At 42.5% G+C, this 19,476-nt stretch overlaps 1 protein-coding gene across 1 annotated transcript in view; it reads left to right on the forward strand.

Moving 5' to 3' along the window:
* The window catches only part of SERGEF (secretion regulating guanine nucleotide exchange factor), a 234,590-nt gene that overhangs the window by 8,422 nt on the left and 206,692 nt on the right, over positions 1–19,476 (forward strand). Inside the window, 4 exon segments of the mRNA XM_060606158.3 lie at positions 3,051–3,111; positions 7,883–7,996; positions 10,758–10,820; positions 15,210–15,368. Coding sequence (XP_060462141.3) covers positions 3,051–3,111; positions 7,883–7,996; positions 10,758–10,820; positions 15,210–15,368 — 397 coding nt within the window.

Here is a 19,476-nt window from a genome sequence, read left to right on the forward strand (position 1 = left end):
GTTTGGGCTGCTGTAACAAAAATACCATAGATTGAATGGCTTAAGCAACAAACATTTATTTTTCACATTTCTGGAGGCTGAGAAGTACAAGATTGTGGTATCGGCAGATTTGGTGTCTAGTGAGGACCCAGTTCCTTGTTCATAAACACTTATTTTGCTGGACAGAGTTGCCCTCTGGGGCCTTTCTTATAAGGGCATTTATCCCATTCATGAGGGCTCCATTCTCATGACCTAATTAATAACCTCCAGAAGACCCCATTTGCAAATACTATCACATTGGGTAATAGGTTTCAATATATGAATTTCAGGGGCACGGAAACATTGAGTATGTAGCACATGATATACACAGAAATCTAGACTCTATAGTCACTGTTGTAGGAAGTGTTACAGTTGCCAATTACAAATAGATGGTTTTTTTAAGAACCTATATACATTGTAATTAATTTAGCTTAGGTCACATGATTAAAGAAGACAGAGGAAAACAATGGTTAAAATACGTTGGATGACAGAATCAGGAGGTGAAAACATTTGGGATACATCAAGGCTGTATCCTCTTGAACAATGGGAGGAATGTGGCAAAGTGAAATATAGTAGAAATTCATTCATTTATTTAATAGCAACTATTGGGTATATAGGTGCTGGGTTTAGGCAGTGGGGACAAAGGTGAGGGTCTTAGTATTTGAGGTCTTAGAATTTAGTGGTACATGTTAGCATTTGAGAGTCTTAGAGTTTAGTGGTACATATTAGATATAGAGACACCTAAATGTTAAACTATGGTAGATGCAGGTGTAGCCTCAAAGGAGGGAATATTTTAAGTCTTTCTAGGGGGAGGTGGAGTGAGAACAGGCTTATGCAGAGTCTTGAAAGTTGAGTAGAAATTTACCTGACTTGAGATAGGATGCATAGAATAGATACAAAAGAAGAGCATTCCAGACAGAAGGAACTGTGTAAGCAAGGGTGTAGAAGCATGAAATATCAGGGTTTGAGATACTGCAAGCAGTTTAGTATGACTAGAATATAAGGAAGTGGTAGAAATTCTATTGGGGAGGGGACAGTCAGGGAGGTGGTGCATGGCAAACGGTAAGAACAGTGTGTTAGGTCGGGCCTGAAGGGATAGTGAAGAGGAAGATTATTCAGGACACTCTTACTAATAATCCAGACAAGAGGTGATCCTGGTCCAAACTAAAGCCATGGCAGTGGGGATGGAGAGGAAGGAATGGAGGTGAGTTGAAGCGATTGAAGAGATTGAATCTACATGTAAAGCCCTTTAGTTGTTGTTTTAAAGAGAAAATACTTAAAGGACAATATGTTCAAGTTGTAGTAGTAGTAAGAATTGATCTTCCCCAAAGCTAATGTGGTTGTGGGTTGTATTAACAGAAATATAGTCTCTAAAAGAAGGGAAGCCAGAGTCCTGTCCTTTTTTGTGCTAATCAGACTGCATATGGGATGTTGTATTCTGTTGATTTAGTGCTTAGGTCCTGGGCATAAAGGTGAATAAGACTTAGATCCTGCCATCGAGAGTCCTAAAGTTTAGGAAGGCCATGTGGATCTGTAAATAAACACATGTAGTAAAGCTGCACATGGGTCATGGTTGATGCATATACAACCCCCCCCCACCCCCCCGCCCCGCTTTTTTTTTTTGACAGAGAAAGAGAGAGAGGGAGCGTGCACATGCACACACACACATGCATGCGTGCCCAGGGGAGGGGCAGGGAGAGAGAGAGTCTTAAGCAGGCTCCATGCCCAGTATGGAGCCTGACATGGGGCTCGATCTCATGACCATGAGATCATGACCTGAGCCAAAGTCAAGAGTTGGACGCTTAACTGACAGAGCCACACAGGTGCTCCTATACAGTCTCTTTTAAAAGAGGGAGATTGAGTAACCAGAGCACATTTAGAGGAGAGAAACCAAGAAGGGAATGGAATTTGAAACCAGGGGATCACTGATGGAATTGGGGATGTTTGGCCAAAAGAAGAGATATGTATTAGTTATCTATTACAGTGGCATAAATTACTCTAAATTTAGCAACTTTAAACAACAGGTATTTACTATCTTAGTTTCTGAGGTTCAGAAATCTGGGCACAGCTTAGCTGGTCTCATGAGGTTGCAACTCATGAGGTTCAGTGCCTTTCTATGGGGTTGTTCAGACATGGCATCTGGCTTCCTCCAGGAGTGATTTGAGAGTGAGGCCAAGCAGGAAGACTCAGTGCCTTTTATCACCTAGTCTCTAAGCCACTCATCACTTCTTTATTCTTTTCACTAGAAGCAAGTTGCTTAGTCCAGACCACATTCAGCAAGAGGGGAATTAAACTCCAGCTCCACATCTTGAAGGGATGGGTCTCAAAGAATTTGAAGACTTAGTTTTAAAGTCACCACAAGATATCTCAGAGAGGACATGACAGTGGTCTTCATGTCTTTGGAAAGCATTGTGAAAAGCTGTAGGCAGATGTTTGGCTCCACCTAAGGAGATAAATGGAACTGCACAAAGATGGAATAGGCACCTGGGGAAGTAGTGAGGCTGTGCCAGAGGAAGTAGGTGCTTGGCAGGGGTTGGATGATGATTTGTGGGGGGTTGTGGAAGGGATCTGGCATTGAATAGAGATTGGACTAAATCAAAGGTCGTCCAGCTAGAACCCTTGGTAAATAAATCTTCATTGGAATGTAGCCATGCCCATTCATTCATGTATTGTCTGTGGCTGCTTGTATGCTACAATGGCAGAGTAGAGTACTATGACATAAACCATATGGCCTGCAAAGTCTAAAGTATTTACTATCTGGTCTTTATTGGAAACATTTGCCAACTCCTGGACTGGATGACTTTGAAGGTCCCTTGCGGCCCTGAGACACATTGTGATATATTATTTTTAAGAGATTTTTCCTTTTAGGGATGCATACAGAAGTATGGAGGGATGGAAATGTTGGGAGTTGGGGACTCTAAACCAATCAGACATGTAATGAGGGCTGTGCTGCATTGTGTCAGGGCATAAATTCCAAAGCATTTTGCAGATGGGTTATTCTAAGACCTCAGCCCTTTTCTTTGTTTTCACAGCTCCTGAAAGAGAAGGTTGTTTGCATTGCTGCTGGACTGAGGCATGCTTTAGCTGCTACAGGTGATCATTTTGCTTTTATTTTCAAAATAGGGACATCACTAGGAGAAGCAGCGCTTTACAGCAAACAAACTTTAAGGAGTAATTCAGAATGTCCTGCTGTGCTGCATTTCTGATTAAAAGGAGAGGACATAAGGCCAAAGTCATGTGGGAAATCTTTAGCAGGTAGGGTGGAAAGAAATGAAGTTTTCTAGCTCTTTATTATGTTCTAGGCATGATGCTAGGTTCTCTTGATTTAATTAATACCTTATTTAATCCTCACAACCCTGCAGTGATGTGAGTTACATTTTTACATGTGAGGAAACTGAGGTCCGAAGAGGCTGAAGTGCTTGTCTAAGGTTACACAGGGGGTAAGGTAGTAAAAGGTAGAGCTGGGAACAGAGTCTGAGGTGGTGTAGTTTCCAAGGCCCACATTCTTTGCTGTGAACTCCACTGCTTGCCTAGTGCATTTTAATGTTTATTAGTTTAAAAGCTTCAAATGAGCTTGTCTCCTGTACTGTGAGAGGGTGGTGAGGGACGTAGGGCTGACAGTGTGTGTGAGGTTTGAAGGTGGCAAGTGGAGAGAGGTGGTCATCTGCAGAAGAGCAGTGGCCCTTTTTTCTTCCCCAGGCCCATTTTTCTGCTCCCACTCTTGTGGGGTGAAGTGCAGCCCTAACTGGCTGTGGCAGCTGAGGCTCAAGTGTGGATGCATCCAGTCGTGGCCTGGGGAAGGTGGAGGAGGGGAGGAAGAGTCTGGTGCAGCGCTGTACTGGTGTCGTCTGGGGCTTAATGTTGCTCATATAGTAAAATTTTTCTTAACCCTATTATTTTGAGATATTTGCAGATTTACATGCAAGAAATAAAACATGTAAGAAATAAAATACATCTCATGCACTATTTTCCCAGTTTCTCCCAATGGTAACATTTTGTGAAACTGTAGTGCAACAGCCCAGCCAGCCTTGATACGGTCAGGACACAAACAGTTCATTGCCACAGCCATCCTGCCTGTGGCCCTTTTATAATACCCATTGTTATACACCGTTTTATATGGCTTTTATACACTTTTATGCGTCTATTATACATCCACTTTCTACTTACCCTCACCCCTTCTTAGCTCCTGGCAAGAACATTATATAAATGATATCATACAATATATAATTCTTTAGGGTTGGCTATTTTTGCTCAGCATGATTCCCTGGAGAGTCATCCAAGTTGTGAGTATCAATAATTTGTTCCTTTTTATTGCTAAGTAGTAGTATATTATGATATAGATGTACCACTGAATTAGTCATCTCAGGCTGCCATAACGATATACCACAGACTGGATGGCTTAAACAACAGGAATTTTCTCACAGTTACAGAGGCTACAAGTCTGCGATCCAGATGCCATGAGGGTTGGTCTCTGGTGAGGCCTCTCTTCCTGACTTGTAGATGGCTGCCTTCTTGCTATGTCCTTAGAGGGCATTTCCTCTGTGCACTCATGCAGAGAGGGAGACGTCTGGTGTCTCTTCTTCTTCATAAAGACACCAGTTCTGTCAGATTAAGGCCTCACTCTTATGACCCATTTAACCTTTATTACCTTCTTACGGACTGCTCCAAATACAGTCACACTGTAGATTAGGGCCTCAACATATGAATTTTTGGGGGCACAACTTAGTCCACAACAACACAGTTTCTTTCACCATTCACCCATTGAGGGACATCTGGTTGTTTCTAGGTTCTGGCTATTAAGTATAAAGCTATAAACATTGTGGGCAAGTTTTTATGCAAACATAAATTTTCATTTCTCTGGATAAATGCCCAGGAGTGTGATTGCTGAATTGTATGGTAGTGATTACATCTTATAAGCAGCTTCTCCTCTTAGAAATTAGTGGGACTGGAGAATGGCCTATTAATGGTTTAATTCCCCCTTTCCTACCAACTTTCTGTGATTGCTAGTCTTACGTATACATTTCTGTCCAGGTACAAAGCAGTACGGTTTCCATTATGCGTTTGATTAACTTAATTGTAAGTCCTCCTCTCCCATTTAATCTGTAAATATTTCTGCAGGCATCTCTAAATGATAAGGACTCTATCGAAAACATTAACAAAATACCATCATCATACCTACAAGAAAACTAACAATAAATCTGTAATTTGATCAAGTATCCAGCGTTTACATTTTCTTGACTGTCTCAAAAATATATATTTTTTAAGTTTGTTTAAATCAGGGTTTGAATTATGTCTCTACACTGCAGTTGGTGGATATGTATGTCAGGTATCTCTTTTAAAAAATATATATTTGGGGCGCCTGGGTGGCTCAGTCGGTTGAGCGTCCGACTTCGGCTCAGGTCATGATCTCACAGTCCGTGGGTTCGAGCCCCGCGTCGGGCTCTGTGCTGACCGCTCAGAGCCTGGAGCCTGTTTCAGATTCTGTGTCTCCCTCTCTCTCTGCCCCTCCCCCACTTGCACTCTGTCTCTCTCTGTCTCAAAAATAAATAAACATTTAAAAAAATATATATATATATATTTATTCCTCTTAATTTTTTTATTATGATAAAATATACATAACACAATTTACTGTCTTAGCCATTTTAAATGTACGGTTGAGTGATGTTAAGTACATTCACGTTACTGTGCAGCCGTTACCACCGTGTATCTCCAGAACTTTTTTATCTTATGAAACTGAAATGATATCCACTAAACAATAACTCTCCATCCCCCCTTTCCCCCAGCCCCTGGCAACCACCATTCTACTTTCTGACCCTGTGATTTTGACCACTCATACAGGTACCTCACATAAGTGGAATTGTATAGTATTTGTCTTTTTGTGGCTCATTTCACTTAGCATAATGTCCTCGAGGTCTGTCTATTTTGTAGCATGTGTCAGAATTTTCTCCCTTTTTAAGGCTGAATAATATTCCATTACTTGGATATGTCACATTTTGCTTATCCATTCACCAGTTGACAGACGCTTGTGTTGCTGCCATGTTTTAGCTATTGTGAATACACCTGCTATGAATGTGGGTGTACAAATATCACGTTGAGATCCTGCTTTTGGTTCTTTAGGATATATACCCAGAAGTAGAATTGCTGGATCATATAGTAATACTATTTTCATTTTTTTGAGGAACTGCCATACCCTTTTCCACAATGGCCATACCGTTTTAATTTCTGCCAGTAGCACACAAGGGTTCCAAATAACTTCACATCCTTGGCAACATTTGTTACTTTGTTGTTTTTTTTTTTTTTAAATAGTAGTCATCCTAATGAATGTGAAATGGTACCTCATGGTGGTTTTGTTTTGCATTTCTCTTATAATTAGTGATGTTGAGCATCTTTTCATATCTGCATTTCACCATTTGTATATTTTCTTTGGAGAAATGTCTATTCGAGTCCTTTGCTCATTTTTGGAATCAGGTTTTTGTTGTTGAGGGTTTTTTTTGGTTGTTTTTTTTTTTTTTTTTTTTTTTTTTTTAAGTAGGCTTCATGCCCAGTGTGGAGCCCAATGCAGGGCTTGAACTCATGACCTGAGATCAAGACCTGAGCTGAGCTCAAGAGTCAGACGCTTAACGGACTAAGCCACCCAGGTGCCCCTGTTGTTGTTGAGTTTTAAGAGTTCTGTATATATTCTGATTATTAATTCTATATCAGATATCTCAAGATTCATTTTGCTCCCTTTTTTACCCTTTTGCAATTTATTTGTGGAAGAGATGGTAAATTTTGTATTCAAAAATTGTGTTTTTTTTAATGTTTATTTATTTTGAGGAGAGAGACAGAGTGTGAGTGGGGGAGGGGCAGAAAGAGAAGGAGACCCAGAATGCAAAGCTGGCTCCAGGCTCTGAGCTGTCAGCACAGAGCCCGATGTGGAGCTCAAACCCAAGAACTGTGAGATCATGACCTGAGCCGAAGTCAGACGATTAACTGACTGAGCCACCCAGGTGCCCCTGTATTATTTGAGTATTGTGTTTTGCTCACATTGTGCTCAGTCATCATCACTTATGTTTCACAAAGCAGACTTGTCTGTTTACAGCCTAAAGGACTGTTTGCAGGATACATTGAGAGGAGCGGAACCTTAATGTGCTGTTGGGTGACGGATCCTAGTTACACACATCTGACTGTAGATTAAATATATAAAATGTCATCTACACATTGGTATGAGGTTCAGAACATGGGCACATGAATTAGATTCAGTGGATAGGGAAATAAAAGGCCATTCCACTGGAGTAGTGACTATTAAGAAGCTATCTTGCGTCATAAATATGTATTTATTTGGTAATTAGGAGTCATTGAATTTATCTTGGTGTAGTGGAAAAGACACTGCATTAGGTGTTAGGAGAGCTGAGTCCTAGTGTTTTCTCTGCTACTAGCTCCCAAGGATGACCTTGGGCAGATCACATCCTCTCTTCCAGACCTCAATTTTCTCACCTATTAAATGTGAGGAATGGACTTGATAATCATCAGGGTTCTTTCCTGCTTGGTCTGGAGTTTGAGTTGTCCTTTCAGGTTAGTCTCATGAATAAGGTGTTGTTCTAGTAATTTGACTCTGAAAGAGCCATATGTCCTGGAATTTTTTGGAGGGAGTTTTAGTATGTGGGAATTTTCTTGAATGGTCTTAAATTGCCCTGAAGATTGAACTTGTGATTGGCTTGGTGATAACCAAGCCATAGGGCCCCTCGAAGCCCTGAGCCTGTCCCTACTAGGCATGTTAACGAGAATGAATTGAGAATCTCCCGTGACAGCAAGGCTCAAAAAGCAATCTGGTAGTAATCCCATTAAACATTTTCTTCATTTCCTCCTCTGTTCCATTGGGAAGCAAGTGGCATTGTGTTCCAGTGGGGAACTGGTTTGGCATCATCTGGACGGCGGTTATGCCCTGGGCAGACTCTCCCATTGTTTTTGACAGCAAAGGAGCCAAGCAGAGTGACAGGTAAGGCCCTTATTTCTTGAGTCCTATATTTATTCTTTGTCAAGAAATAGTGACACACACAGGCAGGAAATGGGTAAATGGAATTTTGCTTTTGCTGTTTCTTAGTTCCTCTGTCTTAAGTCTCTGTGTTGGCTGGTCTGTTAGTCTTGTTAGACTTTTTGCAAACCCAGTAAAAGTACCCTTCCTCGATGCCAGAGTTTGCAGCCCGTTGAGAGATAGATGCGAGTCAGTTAAGTGGAGACCAGAATAGTAGCACTAGAACTGTTAATAGTTAGGTTGGAAGACATGACTTAGGTGTTTGGAGATAATGTGTAGCAATAGTGAGCCTCTAGATTCTGAATCCCAGATTGGATTTACTCACCAGGCACTGTAGCAGCTGCATGGTGTCAGCCCCGCTAAGCTCACTGCATGGCTGGGAGCACATGAGGAGGCACCCTCTCTGCAGGTAGGCACATCCCAAAGGGAGAACCTAGAAGGACTGTGCCTCACATGCCCAGTTCCTCTTTCCCAAAAGGAGAGCAGGAGTGAGTGAGGAGGTAGAGAGAGGGGCCAGGAGTGTTACTCTAGGGAAATCTCTGTACATGGGCACATGAGTAGGTAGTGAGCACTATGCCCATGGGTCTGTTGGTGTGTCTGTGTTGGTCATTTAGCCTGTAGGCTTTCTCTCCTGTTTTTCACTCTGGGGCCCAGCCTCTTTCGGCTTCTCTTTCTGCTCACCTCTCCCTCTGCTCTGTGCTCTCACTGTGGGCCCCTCTCTTTCTCTGTATATAGCACCATGTCTGTATCTCCTCTTCTTCCTTTCTTGCTTTCTTACTTTGTGGCCCAGTCTTCTGAGTGTTGGCTGTAGGAAAAACTTGCACAGGAAACCTCTACTCTCCTCTAGGTGAGAGCAAAGGAGGAATTTTTGAGGGTGGGATAGGAAGTGGGGAAAGAAGGGAAGGGAAAGCCATGGTGGGAGTGATGCACAAGGTGTTGGGGTCGTTCTGATTTTCCTAAGTCCTGGAGTCTTTCCTGTTCAGCTGGCGGTGAGATTGGTCACCCTGAAGCCCAGTGGTGGAGTTGGGGAGGGTACTCTTAGAGAAGGAGAAGGGGGCACTGGGTGCTAGATAGGCAGTCCAACTCACATGACCTTGAAAGCATTCATTAAATAAACTCATACTTCCCAGACATTTTTTCCTGCCTCATCTAGGTATTCACTGCTCCCTGGGCATTTCCTGCTTTCTCATTCCTCTGTGTCTATGGGTAAGCTGTTAACCCTGTCTGAAATGTCTTTTCCTTCCTGTTCCTTCTGGTAATCTTTATTCTGTTGTGATCATTTTTCAAAGCATAGCTCAGATACAGCTTTCTCAGTGAAGAGTCTTCCCTCTTCTGACACCATTGCATTTTCTTCACATGCCTGGATAGCACAGTGTACTTCATTATTATGAATTGTTTATATGTTTTCCCACATGCCAGAGACTGAGCTTTTTCAGGGTAGGAACTGTGTCTACTTTCTCTTTCAGCATAGGACTTGTAACTGGAAGAAATCAGAAATGCTTTTATTTGATTTAAATGACTTGTTTGGGTTCTGATTAGGGCACAGCTTACGTTCCAAGTTGATTGGGGGAGTTTTATGATGAGACATTAGAATAGATCGTGAACTTCCTGCCCTCAGTCTTTCCCTTTTTATTCCTCCATCTTTACTTACTTGCCACTGCTTCTGGAGCTGCAGCCCTGGGTGTCCTTTCCTTGCCTGACCACAAGGCCTCTTGCTTCCTCTCTGATGAATGTGTTGGAAACACCTGTTTTGTCCCTTTCTCATTCTACAGGGTACTTGAAGGTGTGAAGGGCATTTTATTAAGACACTAGTTAATTAAACAGAAGTGTCAGAAAAGACTGGGGCACCTTGGGTGGCTCAGTTGGTTAAGCATCCGACTTCAGCTCAGGTCATGATCTCACAGCTCGTGAGTTTGAGGCCCGTGCCAGGCTCTGTGCTGACAGCTCAGAGCCTGGAGCCTGCTTTGGATTCTGTGTCTCCCTCTCTTTCTGCCCCTCCCCGCTCGTGCTTTGTCTGTCTCTCTCTCAAAAATAAATAAACGTAAAAAGTGTCAGAAAAGAGTTGCAGAATAGACTGTATTTCTCTGCATGTTAGACCCAGTGACCACAGTTTCTAGCAGAGTTGGTTGGGATTATAACTTGTCAGTGAAGACAGTATAATTAAGGGAGAAAAAGTGCTGGATTTGGAAAGCAGGTTCAAATTCTTAGTTCTGCCTGTGTGTTCTTTGGAGTTTTGGGTTTGCCTGCATGTGATGGCAGCTGAATGTATGAGATCTTGTTGCTTCTAGGCCTGCTGATGGACAGAGCTAGGAGATAGACATGTGCACACACATATTTACACATATGTACACCCGTGTCTATTTGTCTGCTTCTACCAGGAGCTATGATGGTTTACAATGATTTCTCTAAGACAATCCACTATCCCATGGTCGATTCTAGCCTTCCACCTTTTTATGTCTGTGCCTTTCCTCTTCTCTCTGCTAGTGAGAAATCTGGCTTCTTTATCTCCAGTACACTTACTTATTTGTTCAATCCCTTGGTAGGTAACTAGTCTCCCCACCATGTCGTTCGTGTTCTTGGTCAGCGCCACCAACTTAGACCAGCCTGCTCTGGCTGCAAGTTTCTCTTGGGCCCTGGTGGTGCTGCCTGAGCTCCTTCTCTGCCCAGTTTGTTCTGTTGTGAATGTGATTTCAAAAGATTTTTTTTTTTTTTTTTTTTTTTGTAGGCCTGGAGAATTCTAAAGCAACCTGTGTTCTTGCTGGCTCAGATCACTCAGCTTCATTGACGGGTTCGTACCAGCTGTTTTAGTCTAACATGCCATTCAGAGTTCTGCACCATTTCTGCCTCGCGTGGTGGATGTTGGACATGGAGGGAAGAGCTGAGTCAGAATTCTGCTGCCACCCCTGGTCTTATCTTAGGAAGTTTCTTTACCTTCGGAGACTGTTGTCTTATCTATCAAAATACTCTGGATAGTTGTGAGAAGTAAAGATGAAAATACATGAAGGAAATACCGGCTCACTTCCTTTCCTCTCAGCTGTACAGTAGGGATAATATCTTCCTCTGAGGGTAATTGTGATTGCCAAATCACACAGCCAATAGTTAGTTTATATATCACATTGTTATCTTATCCATCAGATCCATTTTGGTGTCTAATTCAACTGTGTATTTTCTCTAGATGTTTGCTCTCAGATTAACCTGTTTTATCCACCTCTATCTTCTAGTCTATTTATCTACCTGTCTGCTCTGTCTGTATTCATCTATTCTTTATTTATCTACTTGTCTCCATTTTTATTTACCTTTCATCTTTGTATCTTTCTATCTAATCTATGTGTCTGTATATCTTCTAAATCGAATTATGCACATAATTCTCTAATTTATTTGTATTTTTATGTATTTTTCTAACCTATTTTGTATTTTTATGTGTTTCTAGTCTGTTTTGTCTCTTTGATCCCTCCATCTCTGTCTAATCTGTTTTACTCTCTCACACTATATCTCTCTTTTTGACTATGCATCCTTTCATCCATTTGACACCCCCCCACCAATACAGTACAAACTTCCCATTGGTGATGCAACATATTCTTGGAAGTGAAGGTGACCTCTTCCAAAGGTTTTCTTTCAAAGCCAAGATTGCCCTGATCCCTACCAGTAGACTGAGACAAGAGGTCTGAGAGATTTATTTTGATAAGACTTCTCACATGGAGCTGAATGCAGGGCATTTTTTAAGCAAAGGGGAATGACTTTCACACTTAGTATTTTCAGCGTTTTATGTGGAAATTAAGGTGTGTACACAGCACGTGTAAATTAACAGTGACGTGCGTTCTTCAACATCAAATTTGTAATGCAGTCCAACTGAGAAGCTGCTACTGTTTCCAAAATACAAGAACCATGGTGTGAGAGTTTAAATACATTATACATTCTAAACTACAGATAACTGGTGATTTAACAAATTCAAAATAGCCAACCAACAAAAGAAAAATCTACTTTTAGCCTATGTCTCATAATAGGTGGACTTACATATATGTTGAAAGTGTTGAGTTGAAGTGAATGCCAACTATAAAGGACTCCCCTGGGCATCTGGCCCCACCTCTCCTTCTATAGAGGAAGGACTGCAGGCCCCAGGGTGAGAAGTGACTAGTTCATGCCCTATAGTCAGTGAGGGTTGAGGAAGGCATTCTTTTCTTTTCTTTTTTTTTAATGTTTATTTATTTATTTTGAGAGAGAGATGGCATGAGCAGGGTAGGGACAGAGAGAGAGAATCCCAAGCAGGCTCCACACTATCCGTGTGTAGCCCAATGTGGGACTCTATCCCATGAACTGAGAGATCATGACCTGAGCTGAAATCAAGAGTTGGACACTCCACTGACTGAGTCACCCAGACGCCCCAGCAAGGCATTCTTTTCTGAGAATAAGAGTATACTAAGAGATGTTTCTAATCTGTCCTGATTAATTTGATGGCAAGTATTATGTAAACTTAGAGATTCTCTAATTGCTTGCTAACAGTTTCTTAGAAAATCTTATGATCAGTGAAATTATTTATTATTTCACATGTGGAACACTTTTATTGTGTTTCTAAAACGGATGTTGAATTTTTATTTTATGGAGATGTAATTCATACATAAAATTTGTCTCTTTAAAGTGTATAATTTAGTGATTTTTAGTACATTCAGAAAGGAAATTGGTTTTTGATATTTTAAAAGTGGGTTAAAAATGATCAAGATTAATATCCCTTTTTCCTGGTCTAGTTCAAGCTGTCACACACTGGATTTTGCTCATTGCTCTTTAGACCTTCTCTCTGGAGTTGTGGTGGATTATATAATTATTTGGCATTGCAGGAGAATTTAATTTTGCCTGCTGATGCAACAGTGTAATGATCCGCATGTGGAAGACAGTTTGTCTTTGCAAAAAAGCTGGTTTAGACTTACTAAGATAAATGAAGGCTTATTACAGACACAGGCGCACTATGAGTGGCATCTTGGTAGCTAACCAGTCCATTAAATGGGTTGAGACTGGCTGAGGGGGTCCTCATAAGGGATCTTCATACTTTGTACACTCTGGTGAAGTCCAGGGAGGTTGCCCTCTCTCAGGGTATGAAATAGACCAGATTCACATCATAGAACTGCAGAATGTCAGTGCTGCAAGGTCATCTGGGTGACAAAATGGCTCCACTGGTTTACACGCCCTCATTTTAGACCTGATGAAACAGAGGGCCAGAAAGTGAAGTGATGCACCCAGTATCAAAGAGCTATTGAGGGGCGTCTGGGTGGCTCAGTCGGTTTAAACGTCTTGGTTTTCAGCTCAGGTCATGATCTCACAGTTTGTGGGTTCAAGCCCTATATTGGACTCTGCACACACAGTGCAGGGCCTGCTTGGGATTCTCTTTTCCTCACTCTCTGCCCCTCCCCCACTCATTCTCTCGTTCTCTCTCTCTCTCTTTCTCTCTCTCTCAAAATATATAAACTAAAAAAAAAAGATTGAATAATAGCTCTGGAACTTGAACCCCGAATCTTGGTCTGATGTCTTTTTCATTATACTGTTTGGCTTTCTACCAGACTGCCCTATGGCAAGCAGCACTGGAAAACTTTTTTGGAAGGTCACAAAATGCAGTGGAAACAGAGGGCTTTGTTTCCGCTTCCACTTGACTCGTTATTAGCCATGTGATCTTGAAAGTCATTTAACATCTCCAACCCTTGATTAATTTATCTTCTAGAAGAATGCTATCTAATAGAAAATATAATGTGTGCGCCATTTCAAAAAGTAAAAAGCAGGTAAATTAATTTTAATAATATATTTTATTTGACCCAGTATATCCACAATATTGTTTAAACCAGTAATCAATATGAATTTTATTAAGGAGCTACATTCTTTTTTTTTTTTTCCCAATGTTTATTTATTTTGAGAGGGAGAGGGAGAGCGTGCATGAGAGAGAGCGCGTGGGGGAGGGGCAGAGAGAGAGGGAGAGAGCAAATCCCAAGTAGGCTCTGCACTATCAGTGCAGAGCTTGATGCAGGGCTCTATCTCACAAACTGTGAGATCATAACCTGAGCTGAAATCAAGAGTCGAGTGCTTAACCCACTGAGCCACCCAGGCACCAACCCCCCTTTTTTTGTGTGCTAAGCCTTCATAATTTGTTGTACTTTTTTGGTTTTACAACACTTCTCAATTTGGACTGTCCACATTTCATGTGTTCAGTAGCTACATGTGCGTGCTGTGTGCTACAGAGTAGAGTGTAGAAACTTAGGATGTTAGGGTTGGTTGCAAAAGCTCTTAGAGACCATTCAAAGAGTCACAAAGTATAGGTTCTTGGGCCAAATTTTGTAGTTTATGGCTCCATTTGGTGTGGCTTCCAGTTAAAAATGGTTTAGAACGTGAATGCCTCGTAGACTAGCATGTGTCCTCTAGCTTGCCACTGTGGCCCACAAGTCTCTCTTGTGGCTGGTATCATCAATTACACAGCCTGCCCTTCCAGGCCAACCGCCCTCCCCTCTGATTTTCAGCTGGTGAAACTAAGGCTTAGGAAGTGATTTGCCCAAGGTCAGTAGCTAGTTAGCAGGTCCAGGAATAGAAGCCAGCATCACTTGACTCTGAATTTGCTGTCTTTCTGTTAATTCACATTATCAGTCAGTCGCATTGCTGCTTATACCTCAGGAGGACTATGAGGTTCCAGTGAATTATGGTGCTGCACAGAAGGCAGGCAGCAGCATGATGTTTTCTGCTGGACAGGGAGTGTAGAGGAATCCTCCCAGGTCTGAAAAGTTTAAGCTTAAATAATGTATCTTTTAACCTGTTATTTAAAAAAGTTAACACATATTTTTCCTAACCACAGGTAATACAAGCATACATTTAAAAAAATGTAGAAAATGGAGAAACATGTTTTTCTTAGGGTAGATGTTCAAGAAATATTTGCTGAATGAATTAATGAAAAAATAAACTCATACGTTCTTATTCCTTGACAGACTAGGAAGAACATTTGGCCTCGTTTCCTATTTATAGAATTAAAAACAATCTTCTACGTTAAAATGCCGTACATGAATTTTGTATCCTGCTTTCTGTAGGCCCCGTTGTAGCATAAGAATAATACAACTTCTTTTAGCCACTTTCTTTTTTCAGATTGTGTTATTTTCCATCATTTTGAACTAATGTTCCTTCACCTCTTTTGTTCCCCTTCTGTTTGTTTAAGATGCAGGAGAGCTGTATGTTTGGGGAAGCAACAAGCACGGGCAACTGGCTTCCTTGGCTGCTTTCCTTCCTCTGCCCCAGAAAATAGAAGCACATTGTTTTCAGAATGAAAAGGTCACTTCTGTCTGGAGTGGGTGGACACACCTGGTTGCTCAGACAGGTGAGAGAGCAGCAGAGAATTTGTGGTTGGTGAGAGCAGTTTTGGCGGGAGGGGACAGCTGTCTAAACAGCTATGAATGCTCAGGGCTAAGCAGGTAGGTTTTGACAACGAAAAGCTTTAAGGCCTGGGATGGGGAGGATCTGGGATCGAGTTCTGTGGTCAGCCAGATATGGAGCTTTTCCTCTCTGGATCAAAGGGCTGCACCCAAAAAGGCAAGGCTAGGTTAGATGAACTCTTTCTGGTCCTATGAATTCCTTGAGGTTTTGAGAAGGAACCTGTTGCAGCAGACGTTCCCAGAAATTTGTCCAGGTTGTTGGGGAGGTGGGGAGTCTTTGCCTTGTCATAGCTGAAGAGATGACTTTACTTGCATTTCCACCTGAGTCTAAATTAAAGGTTTCAGAAACTTGAAGATTGGTATTTCAAGATTGAGGCAGGAGCATTATTTTGAATTACGGCTGGCATGATATTTTGATTTAAATTTCCATTAACCCTAACAAACCTTTGGTTCAGACATCAGCTGTTCCCTTGTGGTGCCATGCCATCCAGCTGTTGGCATCTTTATCTTCTCTTGAGTCTCCATTTCTTTCTTGTCTTCTCTGTGGGGCAGTTCTCCTTTTGTGGTCTCCACATTGCTGATTTTGTTCTCTGGGGTTGTTGTTTTGTGACCTCTCTTCTTCCCTGCCTTCCCACAGCTCCTGCTGACTTTGGTAGGGTTTCTCAGACCGGCAGTTTGTGATTCTCAAGATCTATTATCATGTCAAAGTCTCTTGAACTTCAGGGGTTCTCAGGAGTCCCTTTGGCTGCCTTTGGCCTGCTTTTTAGCTACACGCAGATCTCTAGGCTCCCGAATACCTACCTAGTGACTGTTAGTTACTGCAGTGCTTTCTGGTTTTTGTAGGTGCTCAGGTGAGCTCCAGTTATCCTTGGGAAGTCCCACATACTACACATGTGAACATGCATACGCTTGTGAGTGTTCATATTGACGATGCTTTTAATTGGTCTTTTAAAAAATTTTATGACCATTTTGGAACAGAGGGCTGTGTAACAAAGGTGTAAAATAAACTTTCCATACTGACCACTTCAGAGGCTGCTCTAAAGGGGAAAAATCATGACTTTCCTCAAAGAGGTTCAGACTGCTTGAAGACTGGGACTGTCTACACAAAGTCTTCTTTCTTTCTTCTTTTTTTTTTTTAAATTTTTAAAAATGTTCATTTATTTGTGTGTGTGTGAGAGAGAGACAGAGCGTGAGCTGGGGAGGGACGGACAGAGAGGGAGACAGAGTCTGAAGTAGGCTCCAGGCTCTGAGCTGTCAGCACAGAGCCTGACACGGGGCTTGAACTCACGAAGCGTGAGATCATGACCTGAGCCAAAGTCAGACGCTTCATGGACTGAGCCACCCAGGTGCCCCTACACAAAGTTTTCTTAAGGCATAGTAGTTGTTTATTTGTATAATTGTTAATATTTGTCTATTACCCCAGACACTGAGCTCTGTGAGGGGCGGCACCATTATTAGTCTTGTTCACTTCTGTATCTTCACTTTCTAGTTGAAAGAGAGTAAATATTCAAATGCATATGAGTCAGGGTGGACAGCTAGGATTTCTGATCTCTCTTTCCTTGGTGTCACTGGTCCTCTTTGCATTCATGACTCCAACCAAATCAGTTATTGTTTATTGGGAACCTATTGAGCAATGTGGTGAGTGTGGGAGAAACAGGAGAAAAGAACTGGGCTGTACCCTCCGTAAAATGTGTAGACAGGCCTAAGTCTAAGAATACAGACATGGAAGACCTTACCCTCCATCTGTCCATCCATCATACGATGGTGAGGATCTGTTTATGTACCATACCTTGTAGTATATCTAAATCCTGCTCTCAAGGAGCCCCTTGTCCATTAAGGGAGAGAGACCTGTTATCCAGCTTCGGTACATTACGGTAGGAGATATGCAACAGTGGAGCTAAGACAGTGCGCAGGAGTGCCATAGAAGGTAGCAGTAGTGTGAGTAATTGTGTGTTAACAGGTGGCTGTTTCATGGTTAGTCAGTTTTCAAAGAACTACGGTGCAATGAAATACACTTACTACCAAATGGCAGTGAGTTTGGTTGAGTTCGTCAGTAAACCCCTTAACCAGTTATGTAGTTGACCAATGAAAGACACAAAGATGCTGCTTCTTGGGTGCTAACTTTGTAGCATTGTAACTGATACTGATTTCCGCTTCTGGGCTAAAGCCCAGCCCTCCCGGTGGGAGGTTGGAACCCAGGGCCCTAACACTGTTTGAGTCACCCCAGCTGCTCTGGAGCTCAGCTTCACATCTCCACCTCCACTTGACAGCAAGATTTTTTGGTAATGTTTCAGCTGTTTAATTAGCTTGTTAATTCAGATCTCTTGTGTGTATACTCTGTCACTTTCCCCTTAGTCCAAGAATGGTCGTAAGCTGGTCTGTCTGAGTGTCCTGGCTCTTGTATTGAATTTGGGTAAATGGGAGTCTCCTGCTCCCAATTGGGGTGTTGCCCTCGCATTGCAGGATGTTCAGCAGCATCCCTGACCTCTACCAAATAGATGCCAATTTTTCACTCCTTCTAGTGGCAGTAGAAGCTTTTGCTCTGGCCCAGTGTCATTGAGAAGAAACACCCAGGGCTCCTGGTTTAATCAGACTCAGCTGCTCATATTAATGGGAACAAGATTTGCTCACAGGGTCAGAAGCAGCTCATTAGTGGAACAAGGAGTTACTTGACTGTAGTTGTACAAGCTCTAGTGGTGAATTGCTCTTGGGACCTGCTGGCAGGCCACATCAGCACAGGGCTGCTCTCGGTCTAATTCTGGAAGGCATTGGTTGTGTGATCCTGATTAAAAGAAGGATCTATGCACACTGGCCATATATCTGTCCAGTGAGATGGGATGGGATGGGGTGGGTTAGGACGACAGACAGAGAAGCGGACTCTGCTTTTCCCCATCTCCATGGTCCCTAGACCAATGACACTCAACCATAGGCGATTTTGTGCCCCAGGGAATGTTTGCAATATCTGGAAACATAGTTGGTTGTCACAACTGAGGGGTGCTGCTGGCATCTAGTTGGTAGAGGTCAGGGATGCTGCTGAACATCCTGCAATGCAAGGGCAACACCCCACAACAAAGAAATACCTGGCCCCGAATGTTATTCTCGCCAAGATTGAGATATGGTGCCCAGGACTCACACACATCCCTGGTGGTAGGTGCTTAGCTAGGGCAGTTCACATGCTATCAGGATAACTTTAGAGCTTGTCTGTATGGGAATCTGGGATGCAGTCTCTGCCCTCCCCCTTCAGAAGACTGGTGCCTGCCTGCAGTGTTTGCGATGGAAAAATACTTTTCTCTGTTAGTCAGAGGCACTTGGAAAGAGTCCAAGAGAACCTGTTCTAATCTGGGAAAGTTGGCAAGGATACCTGTGTCTCAGGCTGGAGGAGCTGCATTCTAGAAACCTTTCCTAAGTTGCTTAATATCCCTGATCATTGTTCTCAGGAACTTCGTGGGACTCCTGGGTGTCTTTATCCAGGCCCAGTGACCTGCAGCTGTCTCATCCGAGAGTCATGATTTCCCGGCCCGAGGTGCTTCTACTAAGATTTGGGTGGCAGATCTGGGTGCCTTCCTAGCTTCCTAGGACCTTCACCTTTCTAGGCCTCTATTTCCTCATCTCTCACGCAGTGTGTTAAAACCTGCCTGCATTCTACATGGGGCTGCTGTGAGGTTCAAATGAATGAATCTGTGTGAAAGATCCCCAGTAATTGTAACCTTCTGTACACACCTAACTAAGTGAGGGGTGCCTGAAACTGGGATATGTGAGTATATTAAGGAATAAGCAAGACTTTTAGAAAGACTTCCTTGTCAACAGAGTCTGTGCAGGGCTTGAGACATACCAGCTTTCCCCGAGGGCTTCTGCGCTGCCCAGAGAGGCGATGCTCAGTGCCCAGCTCTGAGAGGGAAAGGTTCCTAAAGTCTTTCACTTACACATAGCTGGCAAGTGGCTGTTTCGTTAGGAAGAGTTAGGAAGATCTATCTTTGTGGCCGCCCAGGTAGTTTTTCTGTGAAAATCTCTGATCACACTATTGTTCCTTCATGCTACTCATCCCAATTTGTA

The sequence above is a fragment of the Panthera onca genome, chromosome D1, assembly GCF_046562875.1.
Source record: "Panthera onca isolate mPanOnc1 chromosome D1, mPanOnc1 haplotype 2, whole genome shotgun sequence".
In the NCBI taxonomy this organism is placed as follows: Eukaryota; Metazoa; Chordata; class Mammalia; order Carnivora; family Felidae; genus Panthera; species Panthera onca.